This window comes from Calonectris borealis, chromosome 4, assembly GCF_964195595.1.
Source record: "Calonectris borealis chromosome 4, bCalBor7.hap1.2, whole genome shotgun sequence".
In the NCBI taxonomy this organism is placed as follows: domain Eukaryota; kingdom Metazoa; phylum Chordata; class Aves; order Procellariiformes; family Procellariidae; genus Calonectris; species Calonectris borealis.
This window is the reverse complement of record NC_134315.1, coordinates 55665839-55682068: the sequence shown is the minus strand read 5'-3', so window position 1 is coordinate 55682068 and position 16230 is coordinate 55665839. Positions and strand designations below refer to the sequence as shown.

Sequence of the window (16230 nt, the reverse complement as noted above, 5' to 3'; positions counted from 1 at the left end):
CAGAGTACAAATGAGAATTACGCAGTATGTGCTTTGCACTCTCAGGATGTATTATTTGGGGTTTATCCAAGCTACGCTTATGATTGCCATATGTGGACTAGCGAAAGATGCACATAAAGGTGCTTTCCAAGGACAGCAATGGCAGATAAAGCTTGTGTTGTTCTATTTCAGTACATGTCAGATCATAGCTACCCTGAGGATTTGGAGCCTGGAGGAGACCAGAGATTAGATGAGTGACTTTTGCTGGGTGACTGGCCAGCATGTGGCATGCTAGGGTGCTAAGAGTCTGGTAGGGCTAGAAAATCAAGTAAGGTGGGAAAGGACACGATCAGAAAGGCAATATACAACTGATTAACTGAATTTGATTGTCGTGGATTTTAATGGGAATGTGACAAAATGCAAAGTGGTATGTTTCTTCTCATTAACATTTCTTTATATTATGACTGGCTTCTCTAAGAGTACTTCCACAAATGTGAGCTGAATTTCACTCGGATTTCTTCTTTCATTTGAATTTTACTACTTTCATACGGTAGGAACTTGATTAAACGTAGTAATTTGCTGTGGGTTGGGGTGGGGTTTTTTGTGTGTGTTTTGGTGGTTTTTTTTTTTTTTTTTTTAAAGAACGACAGTGTCTTATGAAGAGAGACTTAAATAACTGTTCATCCTTCTTGGAATTTTTTTTTTTTAAGTAAAATAATTGTAATACAAAGGCAATGTCCTTTCTCCAGTGACCGTTTTCTCACTCTACTACACTACAGTCCATTAATTCCAAAATCAACTAATGTTAAAAGAAATGAGTAGTAGTGTTTGCTTTAAGGCAGAATTTCTTCTCATCTTATGGTAACTATATAGGCACAGAGGGGAAACATAGGAAGGACTTAAAAACTTTGTGAAGAAGTAATTTTAGCAGTCTTTTTCCCTTGGGGCAGAGCTCATGTTTCCTGACTTGTGTATGGCCAAGGCCATCACTTTTTCAAAGGTTTGTGTTATTGGATTATACTGTTTATTTTGCTTGTCATTCTTAGCCCAGAAAGTTATGTCTTTGATTTCTTTTCTATGACAAATGTAATGAAGCAAAAGCAGTGGAAAACTTTTGCACAAGTTGATTTAAGTGTTAATGATGGATAAATGTTCATTTCAGCCTTGCTTGTACCATCTCATTACTAGTTAGTTAGAAAAAGGGACTTTTGAGCAGCGTTGTCTTCTATCATGCCTTACGACTATTTTTGTCTTTTTAATGAATGACAATAAGTCTAGTACTATATGTAATGTAGGAGGAAAGTGATGAATGTGATCTTTTTTTAAAATTTTTTTTTTATCCCTCTCTGTTAGGCAATAGCCTTTTGTACGCTATTCCTTCTGATGGAGAGGAATCCGGTTTGAGAAAGTCGTTTATGCTGTTGGTTTGTTGTTCGTTCTTTAGGATTGGGTGGTAGTCAGGTTTTTCTTTTGCTTTTAGCATGCTGGCCTTTTCCAAGGCTCCTTGCTGTGTGCGTTGGAGAATTCACAAGTATATTTTATCCAGTCTATCGTTGTCTGCAGAATTAAAAAGCTTTGAGTACTGTCTTCATTTACTACTTGCTCAATGTCAGTTTTGTTTGGGAAACTATAGAAGCAGTTGCAGACTATGTGGAGTACTGTATTAGAGATATTGGTTACATAACTATTTACATGTTCTAGGTGGTCCAAATTGAGTATATTTAAAAAAAAAAAAAAAAACCAACACAGGTCTAATGCCACAGTTGTGAACAGTCATGTGTTAACAATGTTACTAACAACTTTTGAAAATGAGATTATGATAACTTCCTTCAAAATTATTGCTGTTTTGGGACTATTTCAAAGAAGCAAAGGGCATATGAACAGGGAAAAGGATGAAGAACTTAATAATTCTGCAAATAAGGAGCTGTAGAGGTAAAGATCTATATTGTTGCTTTTTGAGCCACAGCTTCATTCAGGAGTTAGTAGGGAAAGCAGTAGTCCAAAGCACTCAGTCTGGGTTCAGTCGTCTTTGAGAAACACGTGGAGAGATGTCTGCTACAGCAGTGTGCTTTGCATTGACCTGCAGCACTAGGGAGGTGAATAAAGAAACAGTGGTACTTCAGCTTTTTTGCTGCTGAAAGGGTTTAGAAAACTGTAACTGTTCCTGTGCAAACTCACTGGAATAAGCAAGACTTTGTACTTGCTTCTTGATATGACCCATCTGTCATCATCAGCCAAACTCTGGTTAAAATGTGTTCAAAAAAATAAAATAGTTCCTCAGGATTACTGGTGTCACAACCCAACCTCTGCTTCTAAGGGGGCAAAGGCATTACAAGCAGACTGTGCTGGCTGTCATATGTAAAACACAGCATATGTGGTTTACCATATGATGGTTCTAACCTAAGTTAGTGCAAACCTTCTCCCAAGACAAGTCCTTAAACTGCCTTATGTCCTACTAAGAAACTTAATATTATTTTCAAATTTCTCCTGCCAAGTGATTAGTCAGTAGCTGTACTTTATTTATATAACGGGGTTTTGGCACTGCAGATGCCTGAAGTTGAATTGGCCAGGTATCTAGTTTGTCAAAATTTGGTGTAAAATTCGTTGTTGCAAGATGCTGCAACCTAGGAGCTCACTTCTAATATGTGTAATTGTGTGCTTACATAAACAATGTATATGATACCTAAAATGCATCTCAGCATCCGTAATAAGATTAAGTTTTGTTCAACTATCTGTTCTGACTGTCTGGCAGACTAATTCTCATATCTTCAGAAGCAGCAAAATGCCCTGTGGGTTTCTCGCAGAGGACTCCAGAAGCACATTTTGTTCTTCATTGCACATGTTGATTCTGAAATATTGTACATAATCACCCTTTTTATCTCTTTTTGAATGCAAAGATTTTCTTAATTGTGTTTTCTTGCTGTACTGCAGAACGTTTATTTGCTGTAGTCTTCTACCTTTTTAAAAAGAAAAATGCAGGCAGAATTTGTACAACTGAAAGCTGAACATACTTGTTATCCCTTGGCATTGTTTCTTTCCCAGGGAGTGCTGTCCAATATCTCCTCCATCACTGACCTGGGAGGCTTTGATCCAGTTTGGCTCTTCCTAGTGGTAGGAGGAGTTATGTTTATTTTGGGATTTGCAGGATGCATTGGAGCTTTGCGAGAAAATACCTTTCTTCTCAAATTTGTAAGTAGCCTTTGCAACTGTGGCGTTCATCAGCTACATAGCATAAGTCATGTTCTCTGTTCCTGCTTAACTGTGTAAAGATTTTAAAATGTCTTTTGGGGAGCGGAAGGTGTTATCTGATGTGAGTGTACTGTTCTGTGAATCGCTTTTGCTTAACTGTTAACACTTTACAGCTCTTCAGTCTCTGGTGCTTACTGGGTTTTTTTTAAGGTTCGAAACTATTGATGGTAAGAATCATAACATGGAACTACTGCTTTTCATATGGATATAGCCTAACATTTTGCTTTCCTGTCACGAAAAGGGAGAAATTTCTGCTAAGCATCTGCATGTTGAACTTTGAGTCCATAACAAGCTGCCTATGAAATATGAGGAATACAGATATACCACTGAATGTGACCAGTGTGACTTCTACTGTGCAAGTGCCCCTCATGGTACAGAGGAGATAGGACTGTTATGAGGGGTTGCTTGCTGAAGTCCTCAGTTCTGTACTGTTTAGCTAATTTGAAAAGGCTTCATTGCTTACTGTCAGTGCCGGGGCCTGAGAGGGAGAAAGGGAGGAGAATGTGCCCAGGACAGGTGAAGAAATTAGAAGTTGTCGTCTTGAACTCTGGGCTGGACTGTTAGTTGAGGAAAATAGTTTGCTGATATACAAACATACCTCAGTATTCAAAACTCCTTTACTAAGTAGCCTGATTCTGTTTTTTAAAGCCTTCCTTGTGTGAGCTTTGAAGATGAGGATAAGAGTGTCATGTTCCAGTTTAGATAAATTTAAGATTTATAATAAAAATTCAAGATTCTTTCCTCCATCACCCCAACTTCCAGAGGTGGGCACAGCCTGGGTAGTAGTTGTGTCTTCATAACCATTAGCTGTTACATGAAAAGGCTTCCAGTGAAACAACTGCCTTCAAGTGACATATTTGGCTCCCACAGGCGTGTTGTATAAGGGGAGGAGGCAGTTGAGAGTTACAGCTCTTGAGGCATTTATAAAGCAGCTTGGGATAGTTCTAGCTTGCTCTTGTCTTGCTTAAAAAAAAAAGGAGGGGGGGAAGCTATTGTAACACTTTTTTTCCTCCTCTTCCTTGCTTCTCTTAGCTTGCCTAAAATGAACCCATCTGCTGTACCAGAAATAGCTTCCTATACAGCAGCTGCAGGAGAAATTAAAAATGCATCTGAACAAACACAGAGAGCATATTAAAATGAAACTCAAAGGCGCAGTTGCGAAAGGGATGGACTTCAGTATGCGAGGACCCCTGTGTGTTTTAAAACAGTGTAGACTCAGTGGAGATACTTAGAGAAAGTGGCAGATCATTAGTAATGCCTTTGGCATCCGTTACATTTGCGTTGATCATAGCAGCCTCATTTGGTTTTAATGTGGATGTGAGTCATTCCATAGACATTCTGCTCTGACTTAGTCATTAATTAATTTCTGCTGTTACCAATTTTTGCTTTGTCTGCTTAGGCAAAGCTTTACCAATATGGGTGTCTAAAGAAAAAGTCACTTAGAAAGCATTTCACTGGCACTATTGGTTGTTTATGCCTTTGAAAATGTAAGTGCCTACACAGAAATTTAAGATGAGTTTTCAGAGCGCCCTACAGGTGGTGAGTAGCCATCTCTGTTGAAATTTACAGTGAATTGTCTTAGACCTCTTTGAAAATGCCAGTGAAATGTCCAAAGTTTGAATTTGTTGGCATTTTTATTATTTGTTAGAATAGAATTAAGATTCCTGTGCTACAGCCCTAATTAAAACTGGTGTATTTTTAATTTAAAATTTCCTCTGTGCTGGAATAGCTTGAACTTGCACTGAAACAGATAAAGCCCTAACACTGGACATAATTGTGAGCCTTGAAAAATAAGTTTTTGGTCATAAAGCAAAATAATTTTAATCTTTTTTCTTCATAGTTTTCTGTGTTTCTTGGAATTATTTTCTTCTTGGAGCTCACTGCTGGTGTTCTAGCATTTGTTTTCAAAGACTGGATAAAGGACCAGCTGTATTTCTTTATAAACAACAACATCAGAGCATACCGAGATGACATTGATTTGCAAAACCTCATAGACTTCACACAGGAATATGTAAGTTGGACTATGTTTTTTATTTTTTGTAAATCTTACTTTAAAGAAGTACCTACTCTATTTTTTACATCCCATCTGTTTGGTTCCTTCCAGGAACAACAGAAATATTCTAGCATATTTTGAATATATAATGGCCATTCTAAAGCTTTTAAAAATGTGGTTTGTTTGGGATTTTTAAATTTCTTTTAAGTTGACATATATGGGTTCATTGGGCTAGCTCCTTAAATGCTGTAAACCATCAGTGCTCCACTGATCTCCAGTCCATTCTTTGTACGTTGAGCAAGTTTTACCAATTCTTCGTGTATTCAGCATGTTTTGCTAGAGACTAAGCCTGCCATTTGGCATGTTTACTTTTTGAAGGATTCTGCCTGCCTTCAGTAAAGATGTGTGTGATGCTCAAGAAATAATGTGTTCATGCTGTCTGATGAACATGAGCCGGCAGTGTGCCCAGGTGGCCAAGAAGGCCAACGGCATCCTGGCCTGTATCAGAAATAGTGTGGCCAGCCACACTAGTGTGGCAGGGAGGTGATCGTGCCCCTGTACTCGGCACTGGTGAGGCCGCACCTCGAATACTGTGTTCAGTTTTGGGCCCCTCGCTACAAGAAGGACATGGAGGTGGTGGAGCGTGTCCAGAGAAGGGCAATGAAGCTGGTGAAGGGCCTGGAGCACGTGTCTTATGAGGAGTGGCTGAGGGAACTGGGGTTGTTTAGTCTGGAGAAAGGAGGTTCAAGGGAGACCTCAACGCGCTCTACAGCTACGTGAAAGGAGGTTGTAGCGAGGTGGGTGTTGGTCTCTTCTGCCAAGTAACTAGCGATAGGATGAGAGGAAATGGCCTCGAGTTGCCCCAGGGGAGGTTTGGATTGGACATTAGGAGAAATTTCTTTACTGAAAGAGTGGTCAGGCCTTGGACCAGGCTGCCCAGGGAAGTGGTGGAGTCACCATCCCTGGAAGTATTTAGAAGACGTGTAGATGAGGCGCTTAGGGACATAGTGTAGTGGGCATGGTGGTGTTGGGTTGATGGTTGGACTCGATGATCTTAGAGGTCTTTTCCAACCTTAATGATTCTGTGATTCTATGATGTACAGCCAGGCAAAGATTCCCCCAAACTGGCAAAAGGAGTTAGCTATACCAGTGTAGCTCTTGGAGCTGATTAGTTTTGTTGCGAACCCAGGGCACATTAGAATGGACAGAGTATCATACTCTTGGCTCTACTATCCCTGGGGCCTGAGCTTGTAGGCCTGTGCAACTCTGGTATTGTGTAGGCTTATCAGCTGATTCCATGGGTTTCTCTCCAGAGAGCAGCGTTGCAGGGTGTGAACATACTTTAATCACATGATAATTTTAGAGCAACTTACAGGTTTGGAATGGTCTTTTTTTAAAAAAAAACCAAAAACAAGCCAGCTTCAATGAAACCAGAGGGAATCTCAGATTTTGTTTTGAAAGCTGGAGGGAAACTGGCAGCTATGATGCATGTTACTGATGCTGAGATTTGTTTGTTCTGAAAGTCAAAAAGCTCTCCTTTCTTTGTTCTAGTGGCAGTGCTGTGGGGCTTTTGGAGCTGATGACTGGAACCTTAATATTTACTTCAATTGCACAGATTCCAACGCAAGTCGAGAGCGCTGTGGTGTGCCATTCTCTTGCTGCACTAAAGATCCTGCCGTAAGTGACAGTCAAGGGTAGGATGGGTCTGCTGTTCCAATTTTAAATCATTCTGTAAGATTTTTTTTTTTTCTGGTAGTCACGCATGATCGTTACCTTCTTACCAACCTGTATGTTTTTTTTTTGTACTTACAGCTCAGCTTAACCACTAACTCTTCTGCAGTCAGCAAAAATCCAGAGCTAACTTAAGTCTTCATTGTATGCTGTTTGCTGCTTTTCATTAGAATGAGAGAACCATGGGCTTGGCTGAACATACATATCAATTTTGGCAAGTTTAAAAAGCAGAAGCCCTTAATGAGTTGAATGATAAGAGCTTTTGATTGAATATCATCAGGATATTTTATTTGCTGCCTTAAAGAACAGCAACTCTAAGATCAGACACTCTAAAGCCTGTATTACTCATTATTTAACGCAGTGTCCAGAGGCTGCAGCCAGTTTGACCCAGTTTGTGCTAGGTACAGTAATGAATGACAGTCTGTGCCCTGAAAAACTGACATATGTTTGCATTAGAATCTTAAGTCGGGTATGGGCATCTTTACATGCTCTTTTTTCCCTTTAAAATTACTGCTTGTCCTACAATCACCTGAGATCAGACTTGAAAGGTCAGAAATTGTTTGAGGGAACCAGCTTCTTGGTAAATTTTCTTGTCTTTTAAAATAGTTATAGTTCTGGATCATCAAGCAGAAAATGTTGGAGCCATGCATTACTAGGACGGACATGATCAAGAATGAAGGGTAAAGTGTAGGGAAGCAGTTCACTGACAGTGAAAGGCTTGGAATAGGGATGGGTGTGTGCATGGAAACTGTTATGTAGCTAACACTGCATACATTTGACTTTCATATAGCTTAAAAGAAGCAGCCTGTGAGTGCTTGTATTATCTAGTAGTTCAGCTGTGGCATTTTCTCCACCTGGAGTGACTTATAGTTCCTTGAATGTATGAGTCTGTAGCACTGACTAAAGTCAGGCAAGTTGCCAACAGGCACCTCAGGTGCTTCCTGCCTTGCTAATGCAATGCAGTCACTGCTCCCAGCATCCAGTCACTACTGCTGCTCTCCCCCTCTCCTGATAAGGCACTGCCACTTGCAAAGCTGCATTCTGGTTCCTCTGCAGTGAACATGTCTTCACAGTAGTTTGAATCTTTCTCACAAACATTGCTGAAAATGTTTTAGTGAAATATTAAAACAAAATGTAGGTTAGGCTCAAGCATTACATTATGCTTAGGATTCCCCCTACTGTTTGCCTGTCTGCCCACCCACCCACACAGAGAGGTCATCACAACCCAATTTTAAAAATATAGTTGTTATAAAACCAAACCAGTGACAGCAATACAAGGTAATCCTATAAATACATAATCCATGCTAAAGTTCTCTCTCTCTCTCTCTCTCTCTCTCTCTCTGTACATGGTTATGCAGTTTCTTAGGGGGTGATGCAGCAACCAGAAATTTAAAGATAAGTCTCATTCTTATTCATTGTAGGGAAGCAACATGCTTAATTACCTTTAAAATAAAGACTAAAAATAATAGTATTTCTAAAAATATTAGAAGCCATGCATATAATGGGTATAATTGTAACCAAGCTGTGACTGGTTCAATTGCAGTGATAAACACAGGTTTATTCTGTGGGAAAGCAAATTTCTCCCTTTTAGAATTAGGATGCAGTGTTGGACTGATGCAAAAAGTTATGTGGATGCTTTATTGAACTTTTAATTTAGCTTTTAGTTTAGCTTGAATTAGGAAGTGATAAGTTTAAGGTAGGCCAAAATAAGTCTCCTTTAAAATGAATTTGGACTTCTGTAGTTCACTTTGCTATAGTTCAGCAGGTTGAAATATTTCAAATAATTGTACAGACAAGGCCTAGAAAAGTTGATTTATTTCCATTTCATTCTTCACGCTTTCTTTCGGTTAACAAATTCCAAGGCTAAAGGCAGAAGACACTGATGATAAAGCAAGTAGGCATTCAGTACAAAGAAGAAAGCTTAAAATCCCTCTGTTGGAATTTCATGTACTTTTATGGCCTTGAAGTGTGTGGCACTGTTATATTTTAGATCCTGGAACAGAAGCATTCATCTCATTAAAAGATACAAATTGCTCAAATCTTAAAGGTCCATTGAAGGAATCCAACTCGGGCAACTGACAGGATGCGACCTGTTGATGTGCTTCCTGCAAAGTGAGGAAACACTTAGAGAAGCTTTAACTGCTGATAGGAGGAGACACCTTCCGTGTGGCTGCTTTTTAAAATCTTTCTCTGCTGGCTGCCTTTCTCACTTCCCATAATTTGATTAAATTGTGATGTTCAGTACATCTAGCTAAGATTGGCTGATTTTCTTGCTTCCTTGAATAGTTCCTTCTTCTCTCACTGTTACTATATGAGCCAGTAACTTAATATTTTGCTGCCATTGTGGCTGACACCAAAAGTAGTTGCTTCGTTTTATTGCCCTGAAATAACTCTGTATACAGAATAAATGCAGCTTTAGCTTCCAGTGGATAGCACTTGTTCAGTAGGAAAAGTCTGCCATAGCCTATTTTATTACCTGTGCTTTGGGAGTACTCAAGCAGAGGCAGTAGGAAAAAACCCCTCCTTTCCCATTGTTATCAAGCTCCTGTAAGAAAGCATAGGCAGTAAGAACACATTACCCCATCTCTTCTTTTTCCTCCCTAGTTTTTGGAAAGGAACTAGGTGCTATATATATTTCTACAGACGTCCTCGGTAAGAACTTGCAACTTCTGCAACAGAACTGCCCCTTCTCACCCCTTCATGCTGCACAGACTGAACCCTGAAAATGTTAACAGTAGTCTTGGCATATTTTTTCAGTATAGACAAAACCTTTTCAGCAGAAGGTTCTTTCACTTAGAATAGATGTTCCCTAATCCGTTTACTTTGACTTCTGAATGCTTGCATCTGGAATATGGAGTTCACTCAGGTGGAGGGCCAGTTTACCCAGCTTGCTGCCCTGAGGCTGAAAATATTTTTTGACCATGTGCTTTTGTTTGATGCAAATAATTAATAGCACTGAATGGAAGAGGAAGGGGTTTTTAAAAAGCAATACGGTAACCAAAGTTAGGGTGATTGTCTTATTACATACAGGACCAACTCGGGGAGCTTGGAGAGGGTGTTTGGGAGACGTTTCACTGATTGCCTTTCTTCTGTCTCTCTCTCTCTCCTAGGAAGATGTTATTAATACTCAGTGTGGCTACGATGCAAGGCAAAAACCAGTAAGCACTTTTTTTTTTAATGTGGGTATCTTAAGGATCTGAATCCCTCTTGCAAGAGCAGGTTATTCTGCTGATGGTATAGTTGAATATAATTATCTCTGTTTTCTTCCCTGTTCTCCTTGGCAGGAAGTTGACCAGCAGATTGTTATCTACACTAAAGGCTGTGTCCCTCAGTTTGAGAAATGGTTGCAGGACAATCTTACCATAGTTGCCGGTATATTCATTGGGATAGCATTATTGCAGGTAAACATCACATTCCCTGTCATGAGTTACACACAAGAACAACAGATAAATAGAATATATGAGGGGGGGGAACTGTATATCAGAACTGGAAATACAGTGTCAGTTGCACTTAGAAATATAATGTCTGTAGGTTTTAGTGAGGGGAGCTAAATGCATGAGGATTTCTTTGTGTTAAGGAGTATTTAATTTTTATCTGTATGGATACTTTTTTTTTTAACTGTCTTCAGGTCAAAAATAACACTCTGTTTTAGACAAAGATTAGGTAGAGATTTTTAAGCCTGTAGAGACTTATTGTTTCTGATGGTACTTAAAAGAGCAGCAAAAAGCCTTTACAGTTTCTTTTGTGAAGCAAGTCTAGAACTGTTCAATTTCCCGGAACCCAGTGGCACTATAAAAATACTGGGGTTACAGGAGTTTTTCGATATTCTTCCTTCTTCCAACACTTACTGTTAATTTGATTTCTAACTTTCTGCTGCTTGTTTTCATGTCAAAGTTCTGTATAACCTAAGGAGTTTGCCTGTGTGAAAAGAGTTGTCCGATGCTCCAAATGAATAAACTGTTGTCTCTTCCAGATATTTGGGATATGCTTAGCCCAGAATTTGGTTAGTGACATTGAGGCTGTCAGAGCCAGCTGGTAAAACTGCTGAAGTAACCACAACAAGACACTGGACAACTGAAACCCTCTGAAACCTCCAGTGTGTCGCTCCGACACCAAGCTGTATGGACATGGGTGACAGGGAAGCCTTCTCTCCCAAGTAGTCTCAAGTCTAAGTTCCTGATGTTGCAGTGAACTCGTGTTTCTTTGGGGTGGGGGAGAGAAGAGTGGGCTCTTTAAAATCTGCTGCTCACTGACAAGTTTTTTTCTCTTAAACCACCATTTTGAAAGCTGTTGAGCCGTGAATCTCTACTGTATTCTTGATCCTGAGTAATAGGTGGACACTTTTTTTAAATTGGTGTATTCAGTGGGACAGAGTTGCATCGTTATAGTCTGTGGATATGCTGTTTATTCTTCGTGTCATGAGCTCTTCGATAGCTGCCAAATATTCCTCAGATGGTCTCTCTCCTCAACACTCTGTAAAGGAACAATCTTCTCGTTTTCACAGCTAAACATAGCTACAGGCCTGAACCCATCAAGCAGGAAGCAACTTTCTATGCATCTATTGTACAGTAAAAGAAATTGTTTTTAAAACAAGGGAAAATTTTTTTTTTACGCAAGCTTCCAGCCATCTCCCTAGTACTTTGAGGTTGGAATCAGCAAGCTCACAGGGAGAATTGCCTAATTTTATCAATATATTTCTTCCTTCTCCACCCTTGTTTGAAGGGAAAGGAGTTTTATCTTTGATAAACAAGGGTTGTAAAGCCTTTGGTTGCTGCCATACCTTAGGACATCAGTCTCTTAAGGCAAGGATGGGATATAACTGTATAAATGTATGAAAGCAGTGTGGATGTTGGGTCCAAGTGAATAATATTATTCAAAGAATGAATTATATATTAACTTAAAAAAATCAAAACATATGTATCTGATATGGCTAAATCTTCTGTTTCTCTGGAATTTAGTGTAACCTAATGTATTTAGGGATCTCACCAATATTAGTGCTTTGATATACTTGTGCAAAACTTCTTTTAAGATAATTCCTTGGTCTGTTCCTAGCTGAGGCTTTGGTCTTTCTTTTTTTCTTTTTTCTTTAATTCTTTTTACTTGCATGAGCTGTGGAGTAAGAATCTGTGACACTCCAGTGCTTTAAATCTGTGCATATGTTTTAATACAGTCTAATCCAAACTTATTTATTGGTAAATGCATGTGATTATGGAAGGGTCACATCCCATTCCCTTGGAAGTTGGAGAGAACTTTTGGCAGAGTAAATGCTTACCTCCAGTGAACAAATCCTTGCTATGGAGATGCGTCTCCCTTTGTTGCTCTAAATGCAACAAAAAGCTTTCTTGAAGCAATGGAATAAAAGTTTTAAAATAGAAGCGTGTATTAGGATCAGCCAAGACAGACTCTTTTGGATTGGACAAAAGAGAGTAGAATTTGGAATAAAGCACAAATAGCAGAAGAAGAATTAGATCAGACTCCATCCAGCTTAGGGTTTTTGATTTGTTCTTCTTCACTAATAATAGTGAACTTACAAACCTGACCATGGCTTGGGTAGTTTTATTGCACTTTGTATAAATTTAACTTGTTGTATGACCCTTCTCAGTATCTGCAGAACCAGTCCTGAAAGCGTGAGCTCTTGGCTCCTGCTTTGATCAGACACTGGCAAAGAGTGTGTAGCACCTCTTTGTAAGAGCTTAGCATCTTTCTGAGTTTCCTAAAATGAAGTATGTGGAGCAGAAGAGATGAATGCATTGCTTTCAAAGCTTCCCTGTTCTGGGGGATGGATAGAAGGCTGGTCTGATGACCTATTAAGGTCCTTTCTGGTCCTATGACTCTTAAACATGTGAGTCTATGTACCCTTGCACATTTTGCCTTTCTGTGCTTTAGTCGAGCGTGGTTTTTTTCCCCTCTGAAGGCGGGTGGTAGGCACACTGGCGCTCCACAGATGCCTCAGACAGTCCTGTTGTCCTCCTGTCTTTGAGCATTACCTCATCCTCTTCTGGTTAACTCCCACTGACTGGCTCTGAATCAGGCAGCTTACATATCCTTTGGTATCTGCTGTTAAAGGCCAGCCATGACTCAGAGTAATTTTTTTTTTTAAAGCCTTTGAAAGCAATTATAATTCACTGTCCTTAATAAAGTTGGTTCCATCTCACCACAGTGTTATGTTTTTCTTAGCCACCCCTCAGCTTGAGGAGTTACTGGTGTTTGTTTCCCGCCAAAGGGACGCACCGGCTTGCCTGATAGCAGCAGGACAGACAGATCATCAGCACCAGTGTTGCTGCACTGAGACAAAATGGTGCGGAGAGAAATCAGGGAAGTGCGGTTGAGGAAGTAACACCTCCACCCAAGAGCCTTGATTGTGACCCAGCACTTTGGTTTGGAGAAAAAGAAAAAAAGCCTACATTACAGAAACATTCCTTATTGCCACTGATCTTGAATACTGCTGTTGCTACTGTGGGCTTCTGAAGACAACTTCATTCTTCTACTTGAATTTCTGCAGTTGTACTGTATTGGCCTTCTGTCTTGTCCCGCTGTTCTCTGAGTTCCAGTCTGCTGGACGTGCTATTGGCAGTGTCAGACTGATAGGAAGGTAAACGCTCTGAGGTGAGCAAATCTTGTTCTCATTACTTGCACGTGTACACACAAATGTGCAACACTTCTGCTGAGTCCCGGAATAACTGACTGTTCTTATAAAAACCACTAAATAACTTATTTTTCTAGAGCTTGTCTTTATTGCTGCAGATGCTGATTTTCCCCCCTTCCCCGCTCCCAAGAGTTGCTCTTATTTTCCTCATTTTTGCAGTTGTTTGATGGTTGCATACTGAATGTTTAGGATTAGTTGTCTATATTGCACATTTAAATCCCACATTTTTTGTCTGCAGATCGGGTAAGATGTCTTAGAAATGCCCCAGCAACAGCTACTCAGCAGCTTAGGTGTCCGGTTTGGAGAGCTTGTGGGAGGCCTTGGAAATCAATCTATTGTTGTCAGAGCCTGCCAAATGCAAGCAAGCTTTCTTCCAGAAAACTTTGCAGGTGAGCTGCAACTAAGCACAACTGCTGGCTACATGGGCTCATTTTCTAAAGCAATAAGATATGGTAGGTGGTATGACTTCTTGGCAATTTCTAGCCTGCCTGGTGTGGTGGTGGGGTAGAAGTGAGTTCAGAGGTCAGTCTAATTATCTTTAATGTGCAGTAGTTGTTCAGAAATGTGTTGTCAGGCTTATGGCCCTTGTGGAGTGTAAAGCAGCTCTGCTTGCTGGGTGAGTCATATGGGATGGTGGCATTGCTAATGAGAGATCTGGTAGCTTCAGCAGTAGCCCTGGCTTTAAAGCCATTTCCAAATTCCCCACTGAGCCCTGCAAAAGGGCATCACAGTCCTTGCTCCTCTCCTTTCTAAATACTCTCCATATTCACAGGCCTTTCTGTTGTTTGATTGCTCTCTTTTTTTTTTTTAATTAATAGCCTAATGGACAAATGTTTCATTTGTCTCTGTGTGTCTGTTTCAGTAGCAGTAGTATCTCTTTGCTTCAAAATCCGTAATTTTGATTGTGCCCCTTAGAGTTTGAAGCTGTGGAGATGCTTGCTCAAGTTACTCTGTCCTGAAAGCCGCCTTCTCTCCCCTTTGAGAGAGATGCTAACTGTAGTTCCGGTGTGTAAATAGTGTTTGAAATGTAAATAGTAGCATGCCGATTAAACGATTCTTGCACATGACTGCTTTTCACCCTAAAAGTGTTTATGATAGATCTGAAAGGTGTCCACCGTGAGAGTTTGCTGATGAAAACTGAGTGGTCGTTCAGGCTCTACCTGGCCCGGAGGTGAGGCGGGAGTGCTTTAATCGCCTGCCCTCTAGTGTCTACACAGCGGGCGTGCAAGCAGGCACCGGAGGGAGGGAAGGCCCTGGCCAGCCACGCGGGCTCTGGTCGGTAGCAGCACCTCCCTTGCCTTTTGCCTTTGCCACTTGGCATTAGAACAGCATTCGACTGTAAAATGGAGGGTCGGAGTCAGCACCCCCTACCAGTTATGGGAAGTTGCCATCACTTGCGGCAGGACTAAACATGGTGCTATAAGAACTGTCCTGGACGTTAATCTGTGTTTTTACTACTTTAGAAATGCCCTTGGTAAAATTGATTCTGATGAACAATGTTGCTTACAAGAGAAGCTCGTGTGAGTTTTTGATTCCGTTTTCCTTCTTGCTGTGTGTGCCTTTTGGGTGCATTGAAATGGCAGTTCTGCAAACACTTAGGAAGGAGATCAGATCTCAACAGGTGTCAAGCACCGTTGAAGGTTCCAGTTCTTCCCTCCCATTTTTGTTTCCTCTCTGAAACTTTTTCAGATACCTGTAATTGAAACTGTCTAAAGCAAACAAAATAAAACTACCCTGTTGGATCCATTAGCTACCAAATTTTGCCACTTGAAGAAAAGAAAAGGAAAAAAAAAATGTCTCCCTTAACATGCAGTATAAAAATAAGTGTTATGACTACTAGTGTGCACCAGGCAGCACTGCTAGCTGTCTTTTGTGTTTCGGCAATATAAATGTGTTAATAAAAAGCTCCATATGTATGTGTGTTCATGTTCACGCTGTGTACGTAGTAGAGATGGACCTGATACTACCTTGAGCTCTGGGGAGACTGGGATTTGGGTTTGTGACTCAGACCCGTCTCTGATACATATATTCCAGATTAGTTCCAACTGAATCTCTCTCTCTGGGGTGTACGGCAAGGTGTCGATATTTACCCTATGTGTATCATTCCTTTTTATACGAATGTATTCTCTTGTGTTCCTTTTTTTATCAGTTGTAAAATTGATTGTAAAAGCCAGCTACACTTACCGATTGAAAGTATCGCTATAACAGAACTGCATGCCCAGTAGAGTTTGACTTGAGCTTTAGTTTTCTGATTTCAGACTGGTTACCTTCAGTCTAGGAGAAAAGCATAGATCAGGTGCATAATGTATTACTTGTCATCTTTAGCATTAGACTGTGGTATTGTATCACATGCTGATCTCAATGGATGTAACTGGAGTCTACTTAGGAAGTTAATGCAACTTCCTGGTAATTCATTTTAAGCTATTGAAAGTGGTCTTGATCATGCTACTTGTGTTCTTGGTTTTTTTTTTTTTAATAGAGACATTTTTTAGGAATGTTTTAATACACTTATGATGGACAATACAATAGTTTTAATAGTTGTGCAGTATTCTGTATTTACTTGAAGTAAATCATTTTATATGCAATTTGTTAGATAATTACAATTTTATAAATAAAATTGCGTGAAATATGA

The 16230-nt window shown here is 40.0% G+C and overlaps 1 protein-coding gene across 2 annotated transcripts in view; it reads left to right on the top strand.

Moving 5' to 3' along the window:
• Positions 1-16230, top strand: part of TSPAN5 (tetraspanin 5) — a 95569-nt gene extending 79339 nt beyond the window's left edge. The window contains exons 3-8 of one of the 2 annotated variants that reach the window (XM_075149604.1): positions 3022-3168; positions 5069-5239; positions 6773-6898; positions 10063-10110; positions 10237-10353; positions 10926-16230. In XM_075149604.1, coding sequence (XP_075005705.1) covers positions 3022-3168; positions 5069-5239; positions 6773-6898; positions 10063-10110; positions 10237-10353; positions 10926-10991 — 675 coding nt within the window. In that variant the 3' untranslated portion in view covers positions 10992-16230. The remainder of the gene's footprint in view (positions 1-3021; positions 3169-5068; positions 5240-6772; positions 6899-10062; positions 10111-10236; positions 10354-10925) is intronic. The other variant, XM_075149605.1, reaches the window with a different exon arrangement.